This window comes from Erinaceus europaeus, unplaced genomic scaffold (assembly GCF_950295315.1).
Source record: "Erinaceus europaeus unplaced genomic scaffold, mEriEur2.1 scaffold_410, whole genome shotgun sequence".
Lineage (NCBI taxonomy): Eukaryota > Metazoa > Chordata > Mammalia > Eulipotyphla > Erinaceidae > Erinaceus > Erinaceus europaeus.
In genome coordinates this window covers 1-19,449 of record NW_026648120.1, presented here as the reverse complement: position 1 = coordinate 19,449, position 19,449 = coordinate 1, and the positions used below count along the sequence as shown (strand labels likewise).

General features: G+C 57.0%; 2 protein-coding genes across 3 annotated transcripts; both read left to right on the top strand.

Moving 5' to 3' along the window:
- The first annotated feature begins 242 nt into the window (after positions 1–242).
- Positions 243–9,506, top strand: CATSPERZ (catsper channel auxiliary subunit zeta). The gene is made up of 5 exons (XM_060184748.1): positions 243–346; positions 516–840; positions 7,840–7,919; positions 8,057–8,123; positions 9,260–9,506. Exons 1-5 carry the CDS (start codon positions 326–328, stop codon positions 9,367–9,369), a joined length of 603 nt encoding a protein of 200 aa, XP_060040731.1. The 5' UTR covers positions 243–325; the 3' UTR covers positions 9,370–9,506.
- Positions 9,507–10,214: 708 nt separating this feature from the next.
- Positions 10,215–19,443, top strand: ESRRA (estrogen related receptor alpha). Of its 2 annotated transcripts, XM_060184756.1 has the most exons (7): positions 10,215–10,388; positions 11,575–11,911; positions 16,632–16,748; positions 16,863–16,991; positions 17,734–17,904; positions 18,002–18,271; positions 18,547–19,443. In XM_060184756.1, exons 2-7 carry the CDS (start codon positions 11,587–11,589, stop codon positions 18,804–18,806), a joined length of 1,272 nt encoding a protein of 423 aa, XP_060040739.1. In that variant the 5' UTR covers positions 10,215–10,388; positions 11,575–11,586; the 3' UTR covers positions 18,807–19,443. The 2 variants fall into 2 exon arrangements, with proteins under 2 accessions (XP_060040739.1, XP_060040740.1); XM_060184757.1 differs by lacking the exon at positions 10,215–10,388 and having other exon boundaries at positions 11,580–11,911; positions 16,535–16,748.
- The last annotated feature ends 6 nt before the right edge of the window (positions 19,444–19,449 follow it).

Genomic DNA, 19,449 nt, shown 5'->3' with positions numbered 1-19,449 from the left:
ACGACTGTGCCTCCAAGCCTGCCTCAATAAATGCAACCTGTGCACCTCTGGGCGTGCGCTCCGGGGGCCCAGCGGGGCGGGGTGGGGGGACAGCCGCGCCCCGTTCCCACCTCCACCTTCAACTTGCGAGGAGGGGACTCTTGGCCCGGGGTGGGGGCTCTGCATAACCGTCGGGGGGCTCTGCGTAACCGTGGGCAGGGCGGCGCGGGGCCCCGCGGCACGAGACCCCGCACCTCCCCCTTGCTGGTGCGTGACCGCCCCCCCCCCGCCCCCGCACAGTCGTCCCAAGGCCTGGAAGGTGATTCGGTCCGTTAGGGTCGGAGCCATGGCGGAAAAGCCTCCAGAAGTAAGAAGTCTCTCCTGTGGGGGACATCCCACTCCCCGCCCCCCAACTCACCCTAGGACCACCTGGCCTCGGGGTGGGTCTCGGGGCCGGCCAGCCCCCCTGTGCCCCCCAGCTGGCCCCCGGCCCCGCTCCCCAGCCGCGCCCAGCCCCGCCCCGTCTATGCCCGCAGAATGAGGACAGCCGCCCCCCGCGCGGGCCCAGCGTCCCCGACATCCGCAACCTGTGGACCATCTCCTCGCTGTCGCAGATGAACCCGGCCGACAGGGTGCCGGCCGCCTACCAGGACAGGCCCGGCCCGTCCAGCGACACCCAGAGCCAGGCGGGCCACGACTCGGAGGTGGACTGGGAGGAGTTCAGGGACCCCGAGAGCTTCTCGGACAGCGACGTGGACGAGCTGGACGAGCGCACGATGCTCCGCCTGCGGCTGCGGCTGCGGCGCGGCAGCTCCATGAGCTCCCACCTGGGGCAGGAGAAGGTCTCCAAGATGGAGCAGGGTCAGGGTCGGTCGGCGTGGGCGGCCGGGGCCGGGGCTGGGACCCAAGTTTCTGTTCTTTCTAAAATGTTTTATTTATTGGGAGTCGGGAGGTAGCGTAGCGGGTGAAGCGCGGGCGGCTGCAAAGCGCAAGGATTGGAGTCAGGATCCCGGTTCGAGCCCCCGGCTCCCTACCTGCGAGGGGAGCCGGCGGTGAAGCAGGTTTGCAGGTGTCTGCCTATGTCTCCCCCTCTCTGTCTTCCCCTCCTCTCTCCATTTCTCTCTGCCCTATCCAACAACGACGACATCAATAACAACAATAAAACAAGGGTAACAAAAGGGAATAAATAAATATATATATTTTGTTTGCCAGTCGGGCGGTAGCGCAGTGAGTGGGTTAAGTGCACGTGGTGCAAAGAGCAAGGACCGGCATAAGGATCCCGGTTTGACTTCCCCGGCTCCCCACCTGCAGGGGAGTCGCTTCACAGGCGGTGAAGCAGGTCTGTAGGTGTCTGTCTTTCTCTCCCCCTCTCTGTCTTCCCCTCCTCTCTCCATTTCTCTCTGTCCTATCCAACAACTATGACATCAATAATAATAATAATAACCACAACAATGATAAAACAACAAGGACAACAAAAGGGGGGGGGAAATAGCCTCCAGGAGCAGTGGATTTGTGGTGCAGGCACTGAGCCCCAGCGATAACCCTGGAGGCAAAAAAAAGTCAAAAAATTTATTATTATTATTATTATTATTATTATTATTATTATTATTATTATTTTACCAGAGCACTGTTCAGCTCTGGCTTATGGAGGTACAGGGGATTGAATATTTTTATTAATTGGATAGGGACAGCAAGAAATCCAGAGGGGAGGGGGAGATAGGGAGAGAGAAAGGAGGTAGATACATAATGGAGGGGAGGGGGATATAGGGAGAGAGACAGGAGGTAGATACAATACATAATGGTTATGGAGAGACTCCAGTGCCTGAGGCCCAGGCTCAATCTCCCGCTCCCCGAACCACCATAAGCCAGAGTTGAGTAGTGCTCTGGTTAAAAAAAAAAAAAAAAAAAGGAAAAAAAAAAGAAAGAGAGAGAGAGGAGAGAGACCTACAGCTCTGCTTCACCATTCAGAAAATGACCCCCCTGCAGGTGGGAGCTGGGTGCTCAAACCCAGGTCATTGTGCCTTGTAACATACGTGCTCAACCAAGCGCCACCACCTGGCCTCTACTTATTTATTTTTTAAAAGATTTTATTTATTTATTTATTTATTTATTTATGAGAAAGATAGGAGAAGAGAGAGAAAGAACCAGACAGCACTCTGGTACGTGTGCTGCCGGGGATTGAACTCGAGACCTCATGCTTGAGAGTCCAGTGCTTTATCCACTGAGCTACCTCCTGGACCACTACTTATTTATTTTTCTAAAGGAGTCTTTTTTTAAAAAATATTTTATTTATTTATCAATAAGAGGGATAGGAAGAGAGAGAGAGAGAGAAAGAACCAGACATCAGTCTGGTACATGTGCTGCTGGGGATTGAACTCAGGACCTCATGCTTGAGAGTCCAATGCTTTATCCACTGTGCCACCTCCCAGACCACATCTAAAGGAGTCTTTTAAAATTTTATTTATTTATTTATTTGACAGAGACAGAAACTGAGAAAGGAGGGGGAGATAGGGAAATAGACATCTGAAGCCCTACTTCACCACTTGTGAGATGTTCCCCCTGAAAGTAGGAACCAGGGGCTTGAACACTGGTCCTTGCACACTGTCGTGTGTGTGTGTGTGTGTGTGTGTGTGTGTGTGTGTGTGTGTGTTAATCAGAGAGAGACAGGAGCACGGCTCAGCTTTGGCAGTTCTGAGGATCATGCCTGGGACTTTGGGGTCTCATTGCAGAACCATTATGCTATCTACCCCTACCCTTTAGGAACCAAGTTTTTTCTTTCTTTCTTTTTAATATTTATTTATTTATTCCCTTTTTGTTGCCCTTGTTGTTTTATTGTTGTAGTTATTATTGTTTTCTGTCTTCGTTGTTGGATAGGACAGAGAGAAATGAAGAGAGGAGAGGGAGACAGACAGGGAGAGAAAGACAGACGCCTGCAGACCTGCTTCACCGCCTGTGAAGCGACTCCCCTACAAGTGGGGAGCAGAGGGCTCGAACCAGGATCCTTACACCGGTCCTTGTGCTTTGCGCCACGTGCGCTTAAGCCGCTGAGCTACCGCCAGGCTCCCGGGGCCCAAATTTCTACGTTTCCCTGGCGGGACCCCTTGGTCCTTCGCGCTTTAGAGCCACCAGTCTTGGAGCGCCCCCTACCGGAGGCGCCATGTAAAGCCCGGTGGGTGCGAGGGCGGAAAGAGCCCGAGGATCCCAGAGTTCATGCCCCGGCTCCCGGCTCCCTGCTGATGGATCTGCCTAGGCTTACAGGCCGGCTGTCTTTCCTCTAGTCAGTCGCTGGCTCCACTATCTATAGTTTGAGGTTTGGTTCACCAGCCAGCGGGAGCCGGGTCACCGCATAATAACGGTCACATCCTGAGTGCTTTTTCAGATCAAGACAGAGAGGGCCAGGTGGTGCTCTGGTGAAAGAAAGAAAGAAAGAAAGAAAGAAAGAAAGAAAGAAAGAAAGAAAGAAAGAAAGAAAGAAAGAAAGAAAGAAAGAAAGAAAGAAAGAAAGAAAGAAAGAAAGAAAGAAAGGAAGAAAGAAAGAGAGAGAGAGATAGAGAGACCTACAGCTCTGCTTCACCATTCAGAAAATGACCCCCCTGCAGGTGGGAGCTGGGGGCTCAAACCCAGGTCATTGTGCCTTGTAACATACGTGCTCAACCAAGCGCCACCACTCAGCTTCTATTTATTTATTTATTTTTAAAGATTTTACTTATTTATTAATGAGAAAGATAGGAGAAGAGAGAGAAAGAACCAGACATCAGTCTGGTACATTTAACGTGTTGCACCTGGTTAAACACACAAATTACAGTGTCTCTCTCCTTTCTATCTCCCTCTCCCCTCTCAATTTCTGTGTCTCTACTCAGAGAGAGAGAGAGAGAGAGACTGTGGTGCTGAAGTTTCCCCAAATCGGGGTTTAACCTGGGTGCTGTGCAAAGGTACACCTTGCTGAGCACACACATTACAGTGCTCAGGGACCCAGGTTCAAATCTCTAGTCCCCACCTGCAGGTGGAAAGCTTCGTAAGTGGTGAAACACTTGCAGGTGTCTCTCTCTCTCTCTCCCTCTCTCTCCCCCCCTCTCAATTTCTCCATCTTTATCCAAAATGAACAAATATTAAAACATACAATCTTTTGCATAACCATTCTGCTCTCTCCCCTGCTTACTTATCAGCTAGAGAGAGCAATCTAGAGGGATGGGCGGAGACAGTGAGGAATAGAGACAGTGGACAAATGCATTTCTCATTCACCACTTGTGAAGCTTTCCCTCTGCAGGTGAGGACTGGGGGCTGGAACTTTGGTCCCTGTGCATGGTAACATGTGCTTCCAAACAGGCACATCACCATCTGGCCACTCTTTACATTTCTCTTTTTTTTAAATTACCTTTATTTGATAGAGACAGCCATAAATCGAGAGGGGAGGGGAAGAGAGACAGAGAGACACCTGCAGCCTTGCTTCACCACTTGTGCTTAACCAGGTATGCCACCACCTGGCTCCCCTCTATTTAAATTTCTTTTTTACAAATAAAGATAATTTATTTTTACCATTTTTCTATTTTATTTGATAGGACAGAGAGAAATTGAGGGGGAGGGGGAGAGAGAGAAGGTGAGGGAGACAGCATAATGGTTATGCAGAGAGACTCTTATTTGGAGCCTGAGGCTCCAAAGTCTCAGGTTCAATCCCATGCACCACCATAAGCCAGAGCTGGGTGGTGCTCTGTTGAAAAGAAAAAAAATTGGCAGGGGTAGATAGCATAATGGTTATGCGAACAGACTCTTATGCCTGAGGCTCCAAAGTCCCAGGTTTAATCCCCTACACCATAAGCCAGAGCTGAGCAGTGCTCTGATGAAAAAAAAAGAAAGAAAATAAATAAAGTAAAATTAAAATAATAACAAAAATTAATAAAGGAGGGGTCAGGTGGTGGCACACCTGGTTGAGTGCACATATTACAGAGCACAAGGACCTGGGTTTAAGCCCCCAGTCCCCACCTGCAGGGAAAAAGCTTTGCAAGTGGTGAAGCAGGGCTGCAGGTGTCTGTCTCTCTCCCTCTATTATCTCCCCCTTCCCTCTCAATTTCTTTTTTTTTAATATTTAAAGAATATTTATTTCCTTTCTGTTGCCCTTGTTTTTATTGTTGTAGTTATTATTGTTGATGTCATCATTGTTGGATAGGACAGAGAGAAATGGAGAGAGGAGGGGAAGACAGAGAGGGGGAGAGAAAGACAGACACCTGCAGACCTGCTTCACCGCCTGTGAAGTGACTCCCCTGCAGGTGGGGAGCTGGGGGCTCGAACCGGGATCCTCATGTCGGTCCTTGTGTCTTGCGCCACATGCTCTTAACCCGCTGCGCTACTGGCTCGACTCCCCCCTCTTGATTTCTGGTTGTCTCTACCCAAAATATAAATAAAGATAATTTTTAAAAATTAAAAAAGAGTTAGAGACTTGCAGACCTGCTTCACTACTCATAAGTGTTCCCCCCTGCAGGGAAGGAGCGGGGACTTGAACCCAGGTCCTTGCACATAGTACTATGTGAGCTTAACCAGATGTGCCACTGTCTGGACCCAAGATTTATTTATTTGAATAAAAGAGAGATTAGAGCCCTGCTCAGCTCTGGATTATGGTGGTGCTGAGGCTAGAACCTGGGACCTCTGGGCCTCAGGCATGAAACTCTGGAGCAGTATTACAATTCTGTCTCCCCAGCCCTACTGGACTTTATTTATTTACTTATTTTTCCTAATTTAAAAAATATTTTGAATATTTATTTACTTTCACTTTTGTTTCCTTGTTTTTTTTTCTTTCATTTTATTTATTAATAAGAATGATAGGAGGAGAGAGAGAAAGAAACAGACATCACACCAGTACATGTGCTGGGAGGGGTTGAACTCGGGACCTCCTGGATCAGCCTTTTTTTTTTTAGTTTATTGTTGTTGATGTTATTGATGTCGTCATTGTTAGCTAGAACAGAGAGAAATGGAGAGAGGAGGGGAAGACAGAGAGGGGGAGAGAAAGACAGACACCTGCAGACCTGCTTCACCGCCTGTGAAGCGACTTCTCTGCAGGTGAGGAGCCAGAGGCTCGAACCGGGATCCTTATGCCGGTCCGTGCAATTTGGGCCATGTGCGCTTAGCTCGCTGCGCTACCACCAGACTCACCAACTTATCTATTTATTGGCATCTCTTTCCTTTCTTCCTTCCTCTCTTTCTTTCTTTTTCTCCCTCTTGTAAAGGGATCCCCAGGTTGAGCACACTTATCTCCCTGCACTTGAGTTCCCATGCAGACAAGAGACCTCAGGCACTGAGTTCTGTAACTGCAGAGCCCCAAGGACCTGCTCCACCTCGGAGCTGTCTGTAAGCTAGCACCAGTCACTGCAAAAAAGGCAGTGGCGATCAAAAAAACAGGGTGGCAGCTCAGAGTCAAGTCTATTTATTAGTTTTTAGATTTTATTTGATAAGAGGCAGCCAGATATCCAGAGAAAAGGAGTTAGAGAGGGTGAGAGACTGCTTCACCACTTGTGAAGCTTTCCCCCTGCAGGTGGGGACTAGGGGCTTGAACCTGGGTCCTTGCTCACTGTGTGCTCAACCAGGTGCGCCACCACCCAGTCCCTGCTCATTTATTTATTATTGGGTAGAGGTAGAGAAAAACTGAGGGGGGAGGGGAAGATAGAGATGGAAAGAGACAGACACCCCCGCAGCCTTGGTTCACCACTTGTACAACTTTTCCCCTGCAGGAGGGGACCAAGGGCTTAGACCTGGGTCTTTGGGGGCCAGGCGGTAGTGCAGCAGGTAAAGCGCACGTGGCACAAAGCAAGGACCGGCATAAGGATCCCAATTCGAGCCCCCGGCTCCCCACCTGCAGGGGAGTTGCTTCACAGGCAGTGAGCAGGTCTGCAGGTGTCTAGCTTTCTCTCCCCTCCTCTCTCAGTTTATCTCTGTCCTATCCAACAAGGACGACAACAATAATAGTAACAACAACACCGATAAACAACAACAGCAACAAAAGGGAAAAAATGGCCTCCAGGAGCAGTGGATTCGTAGTGCAGGCACCAAGCCCCGGCAACAACCCTGGAGGCAAAAAACATCAACAACAAAAACCCTGGGTCCTTGCCCCTATCACTTTTTGTTTTGATTTTTAAAAATATTTATTTATTCATTTTCCCTTTTTGTTGCCCTTGTTTTTATTGTTGTAGTTATTATTGTTGTTGTTATTGATGTCATTGTTTTTGGATAGGACAGAGAGAAATGGAGAAGGGGGAGACAGAGAGGGGGAGAGAAAGACAGACACCTGCAGACCTGCTTCACCGCTTGTGAAGTGACTCCCCTGCAGGTGGGCAGCCGGGGGCTTGAACCAGGATCCTTATACTGGTCCTTGTGCTTTGCATCATGTGCACTTAATCCGCTGAGCTACAACCTGACTCCCCCCTATATCTCTTTTTAACCAGAGCACTGCCCAGCTCTGGCTTAAGGTAGTGCAGGGGATTGAACCTGAAGCTTCGGAGCCTCAGGCATGAGAGTCACTTTGCAGAACCATTATGCTATCTACCCCTCCCCCCCAGTTTATATTTGTGGGAGTTAGAGACCAAAGCACTGCCTAACCCACCCTAGCATTCCACCTGTTGCTTTGAGCTCTTGTGACTACACAAGATGACTTCATGTCCTCTAGCCATTGAGCCGCCTCTCAGGCCCTGCACCGTCACTTGAAAATGTCACACTTCTAGAAGGAGCTATAGTTATCACCCCGTGTTACAGATGGGGAGCTGGAGGCTGAGCACAGTCAGCCCAGAACTGTAGCCAACTGTCGTGGGCTGTCTTTTTCACTCAGGTGGCCCTGCAGCCTGCAACTGACCTGAGTTCTCTTTTCTCTCCTTCCAGATATATCTTCCTCATTGTCCTCGATCAGCTTCTCCAAGCATGCTCCCCATCAAGCCTACTGGGTGGAGCAGCTGAACAGGGTCGGCAGTGCCAGGGGACCGGGGTGGGCTGGGCGGGGTGCTCTGTGGGGGTGGGGGGCAGGCAGGTGGGTCTGGGGGCAGCAAGTGGGACGCAACACCAGTGGGCAGTGGGACCCCTCACACACGTGTGTTTCCAGCTGCCACTGCCTCTGGGGGAACTCATGGAGAGTGAAGTTCTGGAGATCCTCACCAAAGCCCTCAAGAGTAAGCTCCTCCCCCAGCCCCCCGCAAGATACCCTGGGGGTTTTCTGGGGTGCTCCCTCTCCCTGTCCCCCCAAGAGACCTGGAGAGGGAGCGAGGGTTGCAGGACTTGGACCTATCAGTCTCTCTGCCTTGTCAGATTCCCTCAGCACTCGCCAGGCATTACTGGAGGGGGCGTGACAGGTAGAGTGGGGCGTCTTGGCATAGGGAAATCAGTGGGGCTGGAGCACGGGGTGATTCCTACTGAACACCCCTCTCTAGCTGATGTGGTCTTCGGAAGCTATATTTCTCCCTGCCCACTGGGGTTAACAGCCTTTGTGGTAAGTGGCAAACCTTTGGACCGGTTATTTGGGTAAACATTCCCTGGTATGTTTTGTTTGTTTATTTTTATATTTATTTATTTACTTTCCCTTTTGTTGCCCTTCTTGTTTTTTATTGTTGTTGTAGTTATTATTATTGTTGTTCTTGATGGCGTCGTTGTTGGATAGGACAGAGAGAAATGGAGAGAGGAGGGGAAGGCAGAGAGGGGGAGAGAAAGACAGACACCTGCAGACCTGCTTCACCGCCTGGGAAGCGACTCCCCTGCAGGTGGGGAGCCGGGGGCTCGAACCGGGATCCTTACGCGGGTCCTTGTGCTTTGCGACACCTGCGCTTAACTCGCTGCGTTGCCGCCCGATCCCCTTGTTTATTTTTTAAATTAATTACTGACTGGATATATATAGAGAGAAATCCAGAGGGAAGGGGGAAGATAGGGACAGAGGCAGAGAGACACCTGCAGCACCACTTCATCGCCGAGAAGTTTCCCTCCTGCCGTTGGGCCTGGGGTTTGAACCCTGGTCCTTGAGCACTGTAATGTGTGTGCTTAACCAGGTGTGCCACCATCCGGGCCTTTGGTTTGTCTTGTTTATGATGTGTGTGTGGGTGTAGCTCCAAAAGGTTCGTCCAGAAGGTGCTTCTTCCAAGTTGCGGGGATCAGCACCTTGGACAACCAAAGTCCTTCCAACTAACAGAGATCTGAGTACCCAGCACCCAGTGCTCCCGCCACCCCAAGTCCCCAGGGACCCCAGTGACGCCCAAGCACAGGCTGCTAGTAAGGCCAGGTCCCCGCCCACCGGCCTGAACGGAGCTCTGCCCTCCAGGCTACAAGAAGGGGATCGGCCCAAACCACTTCCTGACCTTGGAGCTCGAGCGGCACATCCAGGAGCTCCGCAGGCGCCGCACCAGGAAACTCCGCGCCCTGGCGAAGTGAGCGGGAGCACCGCCTCGGGGCCCGGCCCTGCCCGGCCCGGCCCCGTCCCCGTCCCCGTCCCCGTCCCCGTCCCCAGACCCATGCCCCGACCCGCACACGTGGAATGGCAGCCCAGAGAAATAAAAATGTAAGCCTGGTGGGTGAGTCAGTGCGTGGCTGCCGGCGTGAGGCGGACGCACGTGGCCCCGCCTTTCCCCGTGACCTTCACTCGGTCACCGCGGTGACCTTGAGCCTTCTCGGTCGGCTCCCAGCGGGTTCTGCCTTCCCGGAGCTGGAAATCCAGGACTTCCTGAATGTTTTAGGTTTATTCCACCTTGGGCTCGGCAGACTCGTGGGGAGGTAGGGTCTATAGCCCTAGGTCCCGATGGTGGTCCCTAGGGATGGGGGGGGGGCAGGGAAAGAGGCCGCGCCTTCTCGTTTAGGAGCCTGGCCCCGCCCTCATGCATATGCAGAGAGACAGCCCAGCTTCATTTGCATATGTGCGAAGAGGCCCCGCCCCCTCGCTTCATCCAATGAACGATCGCGCGGCGCGCCCACCTCCTCCTCTACGTCAGAGCGCTCCCGGCCAGTCCGCGTCTCCTCTGGCCACGCCCCCTCGGGGGGTGGTGTCCTCCGGCTTGCGGCTGCAGCGGAGACTCGCGGGCGGGCTGGGTCGGCCCCGCCCCTTCGGCTCCTCGCACGCAGGCGCTTCCCGCCCCAACCGGATTAGCATAGGACACTGGCCCCGCCCCTCCGGCTCCCCGCGCGCGGGCGCTGCCCGCCCCCGACCTGATTAGCATAGGGCGCCGGCCCCGCCCCCTGCTTTGCATGCGCACGGCCGGCCCCGCCCCCGCTGTCAGCTGGAGGAAGCGGAGTAGGAAGCGGCCGCGATGTCCTTTTGTGTCCTACAAGCCGCCGGCGGCGCCGCCAAGTGAGGGGACGCGGCGCGGCGGCCCGGCCCGAGGAGGCGGCCCCGGCTCACCCGGCGCTCCGGGCCGCCCGGCCCCCATGCCCGCCCGCCCGCCCCGCCGGAGCCCCAGGTCCGGGGCCGGGGAGCCGCGGGCGGGGGGCGGGCTGCGCGGGGCCATGTGCGGGCGGCGCGGGGCGGCTCCGGGCGGGGCGGCTCCGGGAGGGCGGGCGGCCACGGGGCCCGAGGCGCGGGGGCGGCTCCCGGGGCTCGGCGCTCCGGCCGGCCGGGCTCGGACGGCGGCGCTCAGGCGGCAGATCGACCTGGGCCTCGGCTCCAGCCCCAGGCTGGGTTCGACCCCGTGGCCGGAGCTCGTCCGAGGGCGGGGGCCGAGCGGGGTGTCAGCTGGGGGGGGGGTCTCCCCGTCGGGGAAGGGGCGCGGAAGCCACGTGGGGGCGCTCGCCGGGGCTCCGCCGCCCTCTTCTCTGGGTCAAAGGTCACCGCACCGGCGGGGGAGAACTTCCTCCTGCCCGGCGCTCCCCTTTACTTCCTGATAACCTGGTGGAGGGCTCGGGCGGGGGAGGAGGGGAGGGGAGGCGGCAACTTTCGGGAACTTCCCGGAGGTGTGTGCAGGTGCGGGGGGGCGGGGCGCCTCGCAGGTGGGGGCTCGGGGCAGCTGGGTGTCTGTCGGAGGGAATGGCTGGGGGTGCCAGGAGGTGGAGCCCAGCCTGCAGTGTGCCCGCCATGGGGCGTGTGGCAGGTGCCAGGGGTTCGGATTCCCTGAGCGCCTGAGTGTGTGTGTGTGTGTGTGTGTGTGTGTGTGGGGGGGTGACCAGAGGCCTGGAGGAGGACTTGTTTCTGGGATGGACACGGGGAAACGTGGAAAGATGGATAGGAGTGGGAGTGAGAGCTGGGATGAGAACACACGCGCGTGCACACCACCTGCCCTGGGCCAGTGTGCCTCAGTGTCCCCTCTCGTCAATGGACATCCCCAACATCAGAGGCACTAGAGAGGTCTCCCCCTATGGCTGGGGGAGGCAGAGGGAGTTGGAGATCACCTAGGGGCAAAGGTGACCCGCCATTCCGCTCCAGAGTGCAAATTGGGGGTTTCCAGGCCTCCCCCCCAGTTCCCAGGTAGGGGACCTGTGTTCACTTATTGCCCCTGGTAACTCTGTTCCCATGGCAACAGCTGGGGCCCCTTTTCACTGGGCTGCACCTCCTTGGACTCTGGCCCCCTGCCCTCTCCTGTGCTAGGTGGGGAGCCTGGCCCCAGACCTGGCGCTGGACAAGCCCAGGGCCTGACGGGTGTCTTCCCACAGGTGACCAGCGCCATGTCCAGCCAGGTGGTGGGCATCGAGCCGCTCTACATCAAGGCGGAGCCTGCCAGCCCCGACAGCCCCAAGGGGTCCTCGGAGACCGAGACCGAGCCCTCGGTGGCCCTGGCCCCCGGCCCAGCTCCCAGCCGTTGCCACCCTGGCCACAAGGAGGAGGAGGACGGGGAGGGGGCTGGGCCCGGGGAGCAGGGCGGGGGGAAGCTCGTGCTCAGCTCCCTGCCCAAGCGTCTGTGCCTGGTCTGCGGGGACGTGGCCTCCGGCTACCACTACGGCGTGGCCTCCTGCGAGGCCTGCAAGGCTTTCTTCAAGAGGACCATCCAGGGTGAGCCCCCGTCCGTTGCTGTCCGTGCCCCTGCCCTCTGCTCTCTACGCTTGGCACTGCCCCATGGGCACACTGCTGGGTAGCCTGGCCCCCTCAGAGGCCCTGGTACCGCTTGCCAGCCTTTGCATATCCCCCTGTGCCCCAGCAATGCCACTTTTCCCTGAAAGCTCTATCAAGTCACCAGGACGTGTCCAGGGGGTTCATGTGGGCTGTGAACAAGGACTGGGGTGCCTCTGAGCCTTCTGGATACTTTAGGCCTGACATCGTGCACTGTGGCTTGGAAAAAACTCCAGGTAGCCTCTGCCCACATTCCTACGATGGGTTCTCGCTCCTGGGCTCCTGGGCTTCTGGGCTCCTGGGCTCCTGGGCTCCTGGGCTTCTGGGCTTCTGGACTCCTGGGCTCCTGGGCTCCTGGGCTTCTGGACTCCTGGGCTCCTGGGCTCCTGGGCTTCTGGACTCCTGGGCTCCTGGGCTTCTGGACTCCTGGGCTCCTGGGCTTCTGGACTCCTGGGCTCCTGGGCTCCTGGGCTCCTGGGCTTCTGGACTCCTGGGCTCCTGGGCTTCTGGACTCCTGGGCTCCTGGGCTTCTGGACTCCTGGGCTCCTGGGCTTCTGGACTCCTGGGCTCCTGGGCTTCTGGACTCCTGGGCTCCTGGGCTCCTGGGCTTCTGGACTCCTGGGCTCCTGGGCTTCTGGACTCCTGGGCTCCTGGGCTCCTGGGCTTCTGGACTCCTGGGCTCCTGGGCTTCTGGACTCCTGGGCTCCTGGGCTCCTGGGCTTCTGGGCTCCTGGGCTTCTGGGCTTCTGGACTCCTGGGCTCCTGGGCTTCTGGGCTTCTGGACTCCTGGGCTCCTGGGCTTCTGGGCTTCTGGACTCCTGGGCTCCTGGGCTTCTGGGCTTCTGGACTCCTGGGCTCCTGGGCTCCAGGCCAATGCTGAGCTTCCGCCCTCAGGGAACACCCCCCCCCCAAAAGCCTAGGCAAGCTTTGATGAACGGGGAGAGGGGCTGCGGCCTACTTCAGCACCTGCCTCATTGGTGGAGCACAGGGCTTGTGTGCCCAAGTCCCCAGTTTGATTCCCAGCACCACATATGCCAGAAGGAGCTCTGGTTTCTCACTAATAAATACATTAGGAACCGTATATATACATATTTCATGTAGTGGAATCATATATGTATTTCATGTGGTGGGGCCTAAGACATTAGGAATCGTGTATGTGTTTCATGTAGTGGGGCCTCACACAGACCCAGTGTTTGTCAGTCCTGCTGGCAAGGCATACACTCTAGCCAGTGAATTCTATCATCTAGTAAATCTGAAAAAAATAAAATGGTAATGCTAAAACAAAAGGACTATTGGCAGTTGGCCTGTGCAGTGTGGAAGACATGCTTTGTATACGTGAGGCCCTGAGTTCAAGCTCCAGCATCAAAGAAACAAAACAAAATAAAGAATGAGGAGGAGACCCCTTTGCCGAGAGCACTCAGTAAGGCGTCTGAGAATCTGAGCTTGGCAGCTGGTGGTGGGTACTTGGGGTGTGATTTGGGCGAACATTTCTTGGGGTCCTGTGCCTTCCAGGCCCTCGGTCGCACGCCCCCCACCTCCGCCCCCAGCATGCCGGCACTGTCATCACCACAGAGACCCAGGGGGCTGAGCACAGGCTGATTTGAACTTGGGTCGCTTTCGGTCCAGAGTCGATCTCTGAGACTCCGGAACACGGCCTCTGCTTGTTACTCAAACTGGATTTTGGACCCAGGTCTCGTGGCTAAGTGTGGCCTTCCCGCAGCTTCTGGCCCAGGCTGTGGGTGGCTCTGGAGACCAGGAGGTTTAGGCTGGGGGGGGGTCTTCTGCCACCCTGGGGCCCTTCCTTCACTGGGACAGTTATGGGGGGGTGTTTAGGGGGCACTGGAGCCAGGCACAATGTGGAGAGCTGGTGCTCTGGGCCATGGCAGAGGCTTTGCCCTCACTGCTCGCTGCAGTGCCTTCACCCACTTAATAAGGAGGACAGTACCTCCAGGTTCACAGATGAGGAGACAGGACTCGAGGGGGTTATCGGTGTGAGTGCAGGCCCCAGGCAGCCTCCATGGCCTGCACAAAACTTTGATGCCCTGACAATGGCCGTGGGTGTGGGGACACAGCAGGGACTAAGGCAAGAGGGCCCCTCCCGAGCTAGCAGAAGGGGGAGAGAAAACCACTAACGCAACACGGTTGTTCTGTCTTGGGGGCTAGGCTGAGAGGAGCAGGGCCTCTGCCCAGGGATCTGGTGGTTCTTGGGCTCTGGAGGGCTTCCTGGAGGAGGTGCCTTGCTGAGTGCAGTAGCCTTAGGGGGGGTGGTGGGAGGAAGCATGCTGAGGAGACCCCACTGAGGGCCTGTTAGCCTGTGGTTCCCTGAGGCTGGGAGCTGTTGTGCACCCAGCAGGTTGGTTGTTGTCTGTGTCCCTGTGAATGCTGGGCCCTGGCCCGAGTGCTGAGGGCAGTTCTGACCCCACGGTGCTGATCTGAAAGTGGGGAGACTGAGCATAAAGTGGGTGAGCAGATGCATGTGCACAAGGTTCCTCTGGTGACAAGCTAGGGGGAGACAGGTGTCCCAGAGATGTCAGCTGGGGACGTTGGCACTGCTGCTGGGTGGCCAGGGCACGCCTCCCTGGTGGCACCTAGCAGAGAACTGAGGGGGGGCGGGCAAGGGGCAACGTGTTCAGAAGCAGGCTCCTGTCTGAGAGAGCCTGAGGTGCCCCAGGTGTCGGGAAGGTGGCCAGTGGCAGGGGTGCAGACTGCATTGGCTTCTCTGAGAGGGCAAGTCACCCAAAAGACTATATATATATATATATATATTTTTTTTTTTCCCCCCTTTTGTTGCCCTTTTTTTTTATTGTTGTAGTTGTTGTTGATGTCGTCGTTAGATAGGACAGAGAGAAATGGAGAGAGGAGGGGAAGACAGAGGAGGACAGAAAGACACCTGCAGACCCGCTTCACTACCTGTGAATGGACTCCCCGGCAGGTGGGGAGCCGGGGTCTTGAACTGGGATCCTTATGCCGGTCCTTGTGCTTCGTACCACGTGCGCTTAACCCTCTGCACTACCGCCCAACTCCCTAAAAAGACCTTTTTTTAATGTGGTGTGTGCTAGGATTGAGCTGAGGCCTCATGCAGGCATGATGAAGCCAAGTGACCTCTCTGGCCCAGTTTTTTATCCCCCTCGCCTTGTATATTTCGAAAAAGAGAGGAGAGACGCTAACGCACAGCTCCACCACCCAGAGCATTCCCCTTGGTGCCGCCCTTGGGTCTCTCGCGTGGTGCAGGGGATCAGGCGCCTCTACCTGGCCCCTGTGGCAGGCGTCAAACTTAGGGCCTCTTACAGGCAAAGCACGTGATCCACCCTGAGCTGAGCTCCACCCTTGCTGCACCTCAGGCTTCTGCCTGGCTGCACCTAGCAGCTGGCTGGTGTCTGATGCAGCCTTGGCAACCCCTTCTGGTGCTGTGCTGGGAACCACTGAAGGGGTTGGGGATAGCCAGAGACCCCTGAGGAGCTGGGGCTCGAGAGGCGGGCAGTTGTCAGCGACGAGGGGTCTGCCCTCAACATTCTAGGCAGAGCCCACCGGGACTTGTTGCTACCCTGGACTGGGAGAGGGGAGCAGAGAGGTGTCTTAGGTTTCTGCGTGAGCAGCCAGACAGCCTTGGAGGCTAGAGAAGGACCAGGGTTAGCCAAGAGGGTCTTGGTCAAAGGAATTGGGGTGGGGAGTGGGGGGTGCACAGAATGCAGAAAGTAGGCGAGAAAATAGGAGCCCAGGGGCCAGGTGGTGGCGCCCTGGGTAAGCGCTCACAGCACGTACCGTACTCAGGACCCGGGTTCAAGGCCCTGGTCCCCACCTGCAGGGGGAAAGCTTCACGAGTGGTGAAGCAGGGCTGCAGGTGAGAGTCTCTGTCCATCTCGCACACCTCTCTCAGTTTCTGTCTCCGCCCAATAATAAATTAAGTAGAAGCGCAGCATTTTTCCTAGCAGAAAGGGGTCTGGAGATGGCTCACTTTACTGTGCGTGAGGCCTTGGGTTTAAATACAGGAGCAGCCTGGACGGCGGCAGGGAGGGCCATGGGTGGTGGAGGGGTGTGGTCTTTGGCGTCTCCCTCTTACTCAGTATGTGGAATCAAAATACTCTGTAAGAACAGGAGCAAAGAAGAGTAGTGTGAGTTTTGAGAAGAATGTAATCAGTGATGGTACACGTTTATTATTACTTTTTAGTATTTACTTATTTAACCAGCTCACTTCTGGCTTATGGTGGTGCCAGGGATTGAACCTGGGGCCCCAGAGTCTCAGGTATGAAAGTCTCTCTGCATAGCCATTATGCTGTCTCCTCAGCCCTATTATTATTACTTAAGCAGAGCACAGTTCAGTTCAGGTTTATGATTACGCCAGGGATTGAACCTGGGGCCCCAGAGCCTCGGGTGTGAAAGTCTCTGCATAACCTTGACGTTGTCTCCCCAGTCCCCGGAGTGCCTCTGCATGTTGCCCTGTGGAGGCCCCGTGGCCTGTGGTGGGAGTGCTGTGTAGCCCAGACATGAGCAGTCCCAAGTCTCCTGGTCGTGACCATCCCCCAGGGCCTGGGCTGCCCTGCCCGCTCACAGCTCTCCTCTCCCCAGACCCACGAGAGGTCCGGCGAGGCAGGGCTGTCCTGGCCCCTGGGTCCCCCTGCGGGCCCTGGGAGGCCGCCACTGGAGCCCTGCCTCTTCCTGGCAGGGAGCATCGAGTACAGCTGTCCGGCCTCCAATGAGTGTGAGATCACCAAGCGGAGACGCAAGGCCTGCCAGGCCTGCCGCTTCACCAAGTGCCTGCGGGTGGGCATGCTCAAGGAGGGTGAGCGCGGGGCAGGGCCGGGGGTGCGGGGCAAGGCGGGAAGGTGTGGCAAGGCGGGGTGGAAGGGGTCGGGCGGGCGGCTCCCACAGACCCAGGCCGGTGCTGCCTCTCCAGGGGTGCGTCTGGACCGCGTCCGAGGCGGGCGGCAGAAATACAAGCGGCGACCAGAGGTGGACCCACTGCCCTTCCCGGGACCTTTCCCCGCCGGACCCCTGGCCGTGGCTGGAGGCCCTCGGAAAACGGGTGAGAGCACTGTGGGCCCTGAGAGCTCTTGGGTTGGGGTCAGGGGAGGACCCTGCTTTCTCCTGTCTGTATGCTCATTTCCCAGAAGCCTTTGCAAAATATTGGGCCTGAAGAGGTGGCTCAGTGTCAGAGCAGATGCCTTACGGGTGTGTGGTCCTGGGTTTGGTCCCAGAGCAGCAGAGACAAAAGGAGAACTTCACGCATGGTGGGATGGTGCTGTGTGCTCTTTGCACTGTAAAAATATAATAAACAGTTGGACTAGGGACCCGAGAGCCACCTCACTGGGCAACCCTCGTCCTCCCTTCCTGCATGATCCGAGTGGGAGTGCCACAGCACCAGGGGAAGCTCTAGGGTGGGTGAGGTGGCTTCCTTTCTCTGAGCAGAAGGGTCGGCCTGGGGAGCAGTGAAGTATCACCCTGCAGGCAGCCTGACGCCACAAAAAACAAACAAACAAACAAAAAACTGGGCTGGGGAGGTGGCTCTGTGCTAAAGCAACACACAAGACCCCGGGTTTGATTAACAGTCAAACTAAACCATCTCTGCCCCAGAATCCAAGTAGTGCATCTAGGGTGGGAGCCAGTACGTGGCAGCCCCAGGAAGTGGCACATTGAACGCTCAGGCACGAGGCCGCGAGTTCGAGTTCGAGCCCTGTCACCGTATGCGCCAGAGTGGCGCTCTGGTTCCCTGGCTGCTAAGTAAATAAGAGCCCGATGAGTTCATGTCCTGCTCACTGTCACTACAGCCGCCCCAGTGAATGCGCTGGTGTCCCACCTGCTGGTGGTGGAGCCAGAGAAGCTGTATGCCATGCCTGACCCTGCCGGCCCCGACAACCACCTCCCCGCCGTGGCCACCCTCTGTGACCTGTTTGACCGAGAGATTGTGGTCACCATCAGCTGGGCCAAGAGCATCCCAGGTAAGGGGCGGCTTGAGGGTGTCCGGGAGTGGGGGGCTGGGGCTGGGACTGGCCACCACTGGGGCACCTGCTGAGCCTGGACTTCCCCACCTCGCAGGCTTCTCGTCCCTGTCGCTGTCAGACCAGATGTCCGTGCTGCAGAGCGTGTGGATGGAGGTGCTGGTGCTGGGTGTGGCACAGCGCTCCTTACCGCTGCAGGACGAGCTGGCCTTCGCGGAGGATCTGGTCCTGGACGAAGAGGGAGCTCGGGCAGCCGGCCTGGGGGAGCTGGGGGCCGCCCTGCTGCAGCTGGTGCGGCGGCTGCAGGCGCTGAGACTGGAGCGGGAGGAGTACGTGCTGCTGAAGGCCTTGGCCCTGGCCAACTCAGGTGGGTCGGGGCGGCAGCCCCGTTGACGGCCCAGGTGAGAGTCCACTCGGGCACCCAAGTCTCAGGGAGGGGTGTGTGTGGGATTCGGAACCCCGGGGCTGTGCTCGAGTGAAAGGGGGCGGTGGGGACGAGAGGTGACAGGCTCATGGCAGCAGCAGGGGCTGCTGGCCCTCTTGCCCGGCTCACCAGCAGACTGGCTCCTCCTCAGGCCACATCCAGCCAGGGCTCTGTCCTCCCCAAGGTGGCCCTCAGTGGCTCTCGCCCTCTCCTTGCAGACTCGGTGCACATCGAAGACGCCGAGGCGGTAGAGCAGCTGCGGGAAGCTCTGCACGAGGCCCTGCTGGAGTACGAGGCGGGCCGGGCAGGCCCCGGCGGCGGCGCGGAGCGGCGGCGGGCGGGCAGGCTGCTGCTCACGCTGCCGCTCCTCCGCCAGACGGCGGGCAAAGTGCTGGCCCATTTCTACGGGGTGAAGCTGGAGGGCAAGGTGCCCATGCACAAGCTCTTCTTGGAGATGCTTGAGGCCATGATGGACTGAGACAAGGGGTGGGCACGGGTGGGGGTGCTGGCAGGTCCCGCCCAGCATGAGGGTCAGCCCTGACAGGGCAGAGCTGGGGCCTGGGCAGTGCCACAGCCTGCTGTCAGGGCCGGGACCCAACACCATCAATTCCTGGGAGTGGGCCCTATGCCCTCCCCTCCCCCTCTCCTCCAGGGGGTGTTGGAAGCTGGGAATGTGTGTGCCCAGGTTCTGGGCACAGTGCTGCCCCTTGCAAGCCATAACATGCCCCCCAAGAGTGTAGGGGGCCTTGCGGAAGCCATAGGGGGCTGCAGGGGACACACGGGGCAGAGCTGGGGCAGAGGGGCTGAAGCCTGATCTCAGGGAGGGAAGGGAGTGGAGGCCGTCGTCTCCCAGTGGGCGATGCTTTTGCTGCTGCTTATTCCGCCCCCCCCTCCAGAGCAGAGGGGGGTTTGGAGAGCAAAGGCCCCCCTCGCTCCTCTCCTCACTTGCATTGGGCATTACCGCCCCCCTTGAAGCAATAACTCCCAGCAGGCTCCAGCCCCTGGACCCCTGGGGTGGCCAGGGCCCCCCTACCCCCACCAGCTCCCACCCAGCCTCCTCGGGGAGGGAGAGCACTGCCTCTATGCCCTGCAGAGCAATAACACTATATTTATTTTTGGGT

Coding starts and splice junctions, on each gene's coding strand:
- CATSPERZ (XM_060184748.1), top strand. CDS start 326: ATGGCGGAAAAGCCTCCAGAA. Junction 347..515: donor TGGCGGAAAAGCCTCCAGAA/GTAAGAAGTCTC, acceptor CTATGCCCGCAG/AATGAGGACAGCCGCCCCCC. Junction 7,920..8,056: donor GGGTGGAGCAGCTGAACAGG/GTCGGCAGTGCC, acceptor GTGTGTTTCCAG/CTGCCACTGCCTCTGGGGGA.
- ESRRA (XM_060184756.1), top strand. CDS start 11,587: ATGTCCAGCCAGGTGGTGGGCATCGAGCCGCTCTACATCAAGGCGGAG. Junction 11,912..16,631: donor CTTCAAGAGGACCATCCAGG/GTGAGCCCCCGT, acceptor TCTTCCTGGCAG/GGAGCATCGAGTACAGCTGT. Junction 16,992..17,733: donor TGGAGGCCCTCGGAAAACGG/GTGAGAGCACTG, acceptor CTGTCACTACAG/CCGCCCCAGTGAATGCGCTG.